General features: G+C 43.8%; 1 protein-coding gene across 1 annotated transcript; it reads left to right on the top strand.

The window, feature by feature from the left end:
- The first annotated feature begins 3685 nt into the window (after positions 1–3685).
- Positions 3686–6031, top strand: LOC131417758 (histone H3.3A). The gene is made up of 4 exons (XM_058561645.1): positions 3686–3807; positions 4252–4389; positions 4507–4660; positions 4746–6031. The coding sequence occupies exons 2-4, from the start codon at positions 4262–4264 to the stop codon at positions 4872–4874; spliced, it is 411 nt and encodes a 136-aa protein (XP_058417628.1). The 5' UTR covers positions 3686–3807; positions 4252–4261; the 3' UTR covers positions 4875–6031.
- Positions 6032–7880: the final 1849 nt, after the last annotated feature.

Here is a 7880-nt window from a genome sequence, read left to right as displayed (position 1 = left end):
GCGGTCCGCGCCGAGGACCCAGTGCGCCTGCGCCGCGCCACGAGAACGTGAAGACCCCCCACACGGCAGCAAGGGTTGCTGGGAGTTGTGGTCCTCGTTTCCGCTGGAAATTTACCGTCGGCAGAGGGTTGCTGCCAACGGAACGGACCACAGTACCCAGGGATCTTTGCAGACGGTGTCCCGGATGCTGAGGGCCCGCGACGGCTTCTGGGGTTTGCAGTCCAGCCGCGTTCCTGTTGCTCACTAGCGTCCAGTTTTGTCGAGAAGCCTTTCCTTGAAACTAGAGCTCATGGAGTGGAAGGGGCCCAGAGCTAGGGGAGGTCTTAACGACTTCTGTGAAACAATTCCAAGTGTAATTTCACTGCCAACAGTGCAATAATTACCTCGCTTCCATACTTAGTGCAGTTTGGGCTCGGTTCTGATACCGGCAGCGAGCAGTGCTTAAGAATTTGTATCATCCGTTCTTAGCTCTGGGTCTTTGTGCCCCACGTAGCTGGAGTCTGCGAACAGCCAGCCTCCTCATTCCTACAGCGGGACTAACCTGAGAGGCGTGAAGGAAAGTCTGCCTGCTGGAAGTCAACTTGATAAAGCTTTGCTAAAGGAGAGCTACATAATACTCAGTTTCCGCGCCTTTACTGAAGCGCTACATAAACATTTACCAACCCTGAAACCTGGAACTCCACGAGTTGGGTCCCTTCTCAACTCGACACCTGGTCTAACTTGTTTCCAGTACATTAGGGGCCAAGGGCGAATTTAATCTCCGTCTAGAATAGTCTCAGGTACACTGGCAAGTTGCAGAGGTGTTGGGAAGCATTACATTGTGTCCAGAGGAAGGGCCTGGGTTTGAGTAGGGGGTGCGATTTATAATCCACTCCAGTTTCCTCCTCTGGACGTTGGCCTTCTCGTTTGGGAAAATATGTCTTCCCTCCCTGCTTCCCGCCAGTCGGGCGAAGTTCTTCACTTTGTGGTCTTTATCAAGTAAGCCAGTTCCCCCAGACCTAGGCCTTTGATTCTATGAGCTTTACAAAGGTCTTCATAGATATTTTAACACTTGTTTAAACTTTGTTTTCCATGTTGACTCTATTTAAATCTATTGTTTTTAAAACCAATTGATATTTTATTAGATAGGATTATATTAACTAATGATCGTCTCATTAAAGAAACACATTCCGAATAACCTTAGGCGTGAGGAAGGGTGGGCTGAATGGAAAATTGTTCATTTTTAACAAGGATACATACTTATTTACTCCCGGGTAACCTCACGTCAGAAGCCTAGAAAGTTGAGAAACTGGTATTTCTTAAATTGCCAAATCAATTGTTTAACCACTGGGGGCGTTGGAAGATGAAAAATTCCAAAAGGGCAAATAAAAGTTGTAGTGTATTGCTTTAATCCTATTATTAAATCCAAGTAATTGGTTTATATGTTATCCCCAAAATACCCGAGTATGATTTGAATGCAGAAATATAGTTCGTAGCGCTAGATTTTAAATGAATGTATATCATGAGTTTCAGAATAAGTGTGTACTGGTAGAATTGGGAGATGATATCATCCAAACTGCTTAATTTACAAAAGAGGAAACCGGAACTCAGAGAGGTTAAGTAACTTGCACAGAGTTACTCAGCAAGTTGGTGACAGAACAGGAACCAGGAGGATAGCTTACATGCTGCCTCACATTCTGCATTGTTTCGATTGTATAAACATTTTCAGTTGTTCCCCATTTCCTGCGTTGCTTTTCCTCCCCTGCACCAACTTAAGAAAAAGAAAAACATGTCTGTATGACTGCCAAGTAAGAGGGACAAACTATTTCCACTAATCATCCTTAAACAGATGAGTGTAAATCCATATCTAGTTTCTCCTGGAGAAGTTTTAGTTCTTCTCTAATAATTAGCAGAGCTGTAAAAACACTAACTGGACTGTGTCTCCTCTAGAAAGCATGGGACAAACAGGGTTCTGGATATAGGAAACCCTTGGAACACAAAGTGGGTGTCAACTTAGGAGCCCATTCCTTCTCCAGGCCATTTGAGCAGTCCAAAAAAGATGACAGGGTATTTTTCTGGTTACGTCTCAGAACATTTGACAGCCTCCTATGCGGGATCTATGCAGTGCCCTGTTTCTTAGCTTTAAACGGGTTCTGTAAACAGGGCAAGAGCCTCTATCTTGGTGTCTCTTCTCAGGATGGCATGAATGAAATAGAAAGCTTAATTTTCCCCCACCCTAGACTTTGAGTACAAGGCAGAAATTAAAGTTGATGAAATTATCACATAAAAGTTAGATGTATGGTAATTAAATACATATTGTGGGTGTGATAATTGAGAGGGCTGTAATAATGAGGAATTTGGTGCCAAAGATGTTTTTGCCATAGCTGCTTTTTCAAATTGTGCATTTTTTTCTCACTGTTGATACTGATAGGGGACCTTTGGTGTTGCAAATAAATTTTTGAGGTATTTGTATTAATGTACAATAATTCTCTGAGTTGAAATCTATATGTATCTGGTTTTGCTGCTTTTTATTTTAATAATTTAAAATATTCGGTGAATCAAGAGTAAGAACTATGGAGTAGAATGCCCAAGGCTCTATTTCAATTTTCTGAGCTTTGTTTGGCTGGTCTTAACCTTAAGCCTGCTTTGGTATTTTATATACCTGAGTCATCTGGAGAACTGAATATTGCAATCCATCCAAGACATTTATTTAGGGAAAGGTAGGGATTACCATTTTTATACATTTGTCATGTTTCTTCAGAAATAATACCTTTCAGGATATACCATTAAACACAAGGGCATATATTTAATTTAGTTGTTTTTCGTTTACTCTTTATGGACATGCAAATGCTGTCATAGAACTATTCCCATTCTAGCTGTAGTCATTTCATTCAGTTGAATTACATAATTCAAAAATATATTGCTTAGTAGGTTACTTCTTGTTTACCTCTAAGCATATTGAAATCACAGCGTATTTTGTGATGTCCTAAAGAACATACAAAACAGTACTTATAAAATCATTTATTGATATTTGTTTCTTTGTATCTATTATTTACCCCTCCCCATCCCACCGAACAAAAGAACTGCTTTTTGGTTAAAATGTGTATATGGGATATATAAAATACTTGGTAATATAACATGATTTACTGAATTCTAATTCTCATTTATACTCTGTACTTAACTATCAAAATGTTAATGAAAAGTAAATGATCACAGAGAACACGTATTTTACTTTGCAAAATATTTACAAAAGTTTCGTGACAGTAACTTCTCCTTCTCCCGCATTACATTAGCTTGATGCAATTAAGGTTAGGCTCCTGCACATCCGGACTCTTAAGTCCTGATAGGGACCAATGCAGTTCATTTACACTGACTTTCTATTGTAGAGCTTTGGAACCAAGGGAAGGATCCAAACATAGCTCCGTTTTATCCAATCAGAAGAGCAGCTTAGTGTCAAACTCTGATTCGTCCGTTCTTCTTTGTATCTATCCAATCATTAGGCCACTTTAACAGCCAATCAGCGACCTAGATATCGACCAATCAGAGAAGGGGCCCGAAGCACGGCCTTTGTGTCGGGGGATGTCAGCGCGTCGGCGAAAGCGCCCGCCAATAGAAAAAGTCGTTGGTGTATGCAAATAAGGGTCCTATGACGCAGAGACGCAGCGTGAAGCGTGGGTATAAAGGTGGAGGCATCGGGGGGGTTTTGAGCGCAGAGCGGTTTGGTAGTTTGTTGGTAGCGGCTGTTGGGTTTTCTCTGCTGTCGCGGCTCTTCGGTGGGCAGGGAGGCGGCGCGCCGGTCGTATAAGTGGCCTGGGACTTCGGCGTTGGGTAAGCGTGTTTGGGTTTACCCGTGACTTGAAGCCTCGCAAGCTGTTGATGCTGGCCGTTGGGAGCCGAGTGTCGGCGGGTGCGGGCTGTTGGGGCCGCTGGCATCGGGCGTGGGGTTGGGCGATTTTCCCTTGGGGTTAAATTCCGGAACCGCGTCTCCGCCTCTTCCGCGGCGGTGAGTCAGAGGTCCCGACGCTGGGTTACGGGCAGCCGGGCCTCCGCCCGTCGAGGAGGGGAAGTGACTCCTCCCCGCGCACCTCCTCCTGGGGGAGGCTGCTGCTCCTCGCCGCCTGAGTCATTAGAGGAGGGGGAGGAGGCGGTTCTCGGCTGTCTGCCGTCGCTACGTGTGGGGTACGAAGGGGCCGGGAGGGCAGGGGCGCCGAGCCCGTCAGACTCCTGGGGATGCGAGCGTCGCGGCCTTGCAGTCATAGGTGTTTTTTTCAGATGAAAGAAAATGGCCCGAACCAAGCAGACTGCTCGTAAATCCACGGGTGGGAAAGCGCCCCGCAAACAGTTGGCCACTAAAGCTGCCAGGAAGAGCGCTCCCTCTACCGGCGGGGTGAAGAAGCCTCATCGCTACAGGTAGGCGCGGCGGAAAGAAACAATGATCTGGCGGCGCTGGCCTGTGCGGGCGCGTTCTGTTGCGTGGCCGGCGCTGTCAGTTCGGTGGTTTCCCTTTCCACTCTCTGCTTGCTTCAGGCCCGGCACCGTTGCCCTTCGAGAGATCCGTCGTTACCAGAAATCGACCGAGCTTCTCATCCGGAAGTTGCCTTTCCAGAGGTTGGTGAGGGAGATCGCCCAGGACTTCAAAACTGACTTGAGGTTTCAGAGTGCCGCCATTGGTGCGCTGCAGGTAAGACGAGGTCGTAGTAGGGGCGGAGGGCTTGGTGTGGTTCTCCTCGAAGCGAGTTTAATAGTGCGACTCTTGTCCTCAACAGGAGGCTAGTGAAGCGTACCTGGTGGGTTTATTTGAAGATACTAATCTGTGTGCCATCCACGCTAAGAGAGTCACCATCATGCCCAAAGACATCCAGTTGGCTCGCCGGATACGGGGAGAGAGAGCTTAAGTGAAGGCAGTTTTTATGGTGTTTTGTAGTAAATTCTGTAAAATACTTTGGTTTAATTTGTGAGTTTTTTTGTAAGAAATTGTTTATAATATGTTGCATTTGTACTTAAGTCATTCCATCTTTCACTCAGGATGAATGCGAAAAGTGACTGTTCACAGACCTCAGTGATGTGAGCACTGTTGCTCAGGAGTGACAAGTTGCTAATATGCAGAAGGGATGGGTGATATTTCTTGCTTCTCATGATGCATGTTTCTGTATGTTAATGACTTGTTGGGTAGCCATTAAGGTACTAGAATTGATAAATGTGTACAGGGTCCTTTTGCAATAAAACTGGTTATGACTTGATCCAAGTGTTTAACAATTGGGGCTGTTAAGTCTGACCATACATCACTGTGATAGAATGTGGGCTTTTTCAAGGGTGAAGATACAAGTCTTAACCACAGTGTAACTTACAGTTTCCTTAAAAAGAAAAAAAAAAAGTAAACCTGGCAGCTATAGAATACACTATGTGCATTTATAATAGCTATTTTATATATTGTAGTGTCAACATTTTTAAATTAAATGTTTTACATTCACATGTGGTGGGGAGTCTTGTCATTAAGGTGTGTGTAATTTAGAGTCCAGTTGGTGTTTTCCTAACTAGACTGCACTTGTTTTCACAGTAGTAAAATGCTTTGCGCATTATGCCTTGCATAAGTCCTCATTCTACCACATGTTAGCTAACCCTCTAGCTGATAGTGCAAACACTAACGGGGGGATTTTATTTATAAGGGCTCTGGGATATACAAGTTGTTTACACCAGCATCTGTTACTAATATCCTGAACTAGTTAGTACAGCTTTTCTTTGTGTTGTGATTGGTTTTTAATTAGGTTGAGTTTTTCTCTACCGAGGAAACAATACCGACGTTCTCCTTGCGGAGTTTGTGTTTTAATAACCCTTAGAGTGAACTTGATGTGGGGGAGGGGCACACAGCTCCAGCTTATTGAAACTCTGCCAGTTAAGATGGTACTGGGTTAGGTTACATCTGGTATGTGGTCATGGGAAAATCACTATATAGAGATGGCCTTCTAAGTGGTTTTAAAATTTATCCTTCTATTGAAGTTTTTAGGTCAATTATGTATGTTGACTAAATTTACAAATAAACTTGTTTATCCAACTAAGTGTCAAAAACCTAAATTGAATGTGCAAAGCTTTAATACATTCATTATCTAGGTTCTTTCTATCCTAAAGTTTGGGTTTAGCTTCCGGTTTTGTTTGATAGACAAAGGAACTGATAAGAATAGCATGTAAACAGTTTTCTGCTCTATAAAAATGCCATGATTGCCATACTTGTAGTGTGGGCTTAAGATGAAGTATTCATGTGCTCCTCTCTGCCCCCCCCCATTGTCAAGGAGTAAAAATACTTTTATTCAAGATACACTAGGCCATGGAAAGTAATCTTTAAAATCCTAGGGTGCAGATTTGGGATCTGTTGCATGTACCTGTTTGTAAAGTGTGTTTATAGATGTCTATACAGAAAGTTATTTTAACAAAAGCCCACTGGTATAGAGCTCATTTTTGGTCTGAGCTACCTTTTCAGTATGAAAGTAGCTTTTTTGACCAGTGGTGGCCAAGCGGTAAAGCGTAGTATGTGACTGTCAGCAAGACATGGGCACAAGAGCCGCCGGTCATCAGACAAAAGCATTCTGTATGTTTGAAGCTAGTAGTTTTAGAAAGACATTTGTGGTGTAATACTTCCCCCCCCTCCACTAAGTTTGAATTAATTTTAAATTTTAAGGAGCTTAAGTAGAGAGGCAAGCTAGAATAGGTTTGGGAGTCTTGGTAACTTAATGAGCCCTATGAGATAACACTAATACAACATAATGAACTTGTTTTCTAGGAGGTGCATCATAACCAGCTCTGAAACAATCACAATGATTTTGACAATTTCCTCACATTGTGCTTCTGAAGGACATTGAAATTCTAGACATTGGAATGTGCTGTGCTCTAGAGTGTCTGGTAGTCCACACAGAAGTAGAGAACCTTGACTGTTGTGATGAGTCAGCCTCAGTTACCGATAACTGAAGTGGGTGATGCTTGAACTTGCTCCCGTTTGCATCTTGATATAGAAGGTTCTTGGATAATTATTGAGTAGCTTGGAATATGCTGCTTAAATAGTGCAACTTGCACTTCTACACTGTATTTAGCACACTTAAACCAGAAGGCAAAAATGTTTTGGTTCTAGGAAGTTGCCCGCACAGGATATACCTGGGGTTAGGTGATGGAACAGAGTCTGTAAGAAGAAAAGCACGAGTTGGAGCTGAGGAAGGGACCCTGTGCCCTTGATGGATGAGACACAAATAAAGTTTTTAAAGTTGAGATTTCCTCATCGTGTTAATGGTCTTCATTTGAGTAAGATCTGTTTCTTTCACAAAATTTTCTCTGGGGAAAATGTCCAGAAAGTCTTGTGTTCTGACTTAGCTGGGGTTGGGGGAGTGCATTCAGTAATGAGACAGACTCCTATTTTTAAAGCTGATAATATGTCACAGTTTGCTCAGGACAGTGCCAGTTTATGCCAGTTGAACATGTGTATTGATAGTTATTCTTTTCAGTGTCAGCCGTCCCAGTTAGGGCAGACAGTGTGGGCCAGGTAAGATGAGGGCTGAAGTGCCAGCGTTTCTGGACCCAAGCCATTGCCCTTGGCCTGTGCCCTTGAGAAGGCAGCTGAAGGGCCAGGTATTTGTGAAGTTGTTGGCCAGAAGCCAGGTCTAGGCTAGGTGAGGTAGACCCCACTGCCTGCCCTCCACATTTGTTTCTTATCTTACACAGTTAGTGTAATTGTCTGTGGACTCCCAGGACCCATATTTCTAAGTCTTCAAAATATTCCTGCTTCGGGCTGGCCCAGGTGGTGTAGCGGTTAAGTTCGGTGCTCCGCTTCGGAGGCCCAGGGTTTGCAGGTTGGGATCCCGGGCGCGGTCTGATGCACACTTGTGAAGCCATGCTGTGGTGGTGTCCCATACAAAGTG

Source organism: Diceros bicornis, chromosome 18 (assembly GCF_020826845.1).
Source record: "Diceros bicornis minor isolate mBicDic1 chromosome 18, mDicBic1.mat.cur, whole genome shotgun sequence".
NCBI classification, from domain to species: Eukaryota; Metazoa; Chordata; class Mammalia; order Perissodactyla; family Rhinocerotidae; genus Diceros; species Diceros bicornis.
The sequence above is the reverse complement of the archived record's forward strand: the minus strand, read 5'-3'. Positions and strand labels throughout refer to the sequence as shown.

What these genes read in the sequence shown, in the direction of transcription:
- LOC131417758 (XM_058561645.1), top strand. Translation starts at nt 4,262, where the DNA reads ATGGCCCGAACCAAGCAGACTGCTCGTAAATCCACGGGTGGGAAAGCG. An exon ending in AAGAAGCCTCATCGCTACAG is followed by an intron (nt 4,390 to 4,506) that starts GTAGGCGCGGCG and finishes TGCTTGCTTCAG; the next exon opens with GCCCGGCACCGTTGCCCTTC. An exon ending in CCGCCATTGGTGCGCTGCAG is followed by an intron (nt 4,661 to 4,745) that starts GTAAGACGAGGT and finishes TGTCCTCAACAG; the next exon opens with GAGGCTAGTGAAGCGTACCT.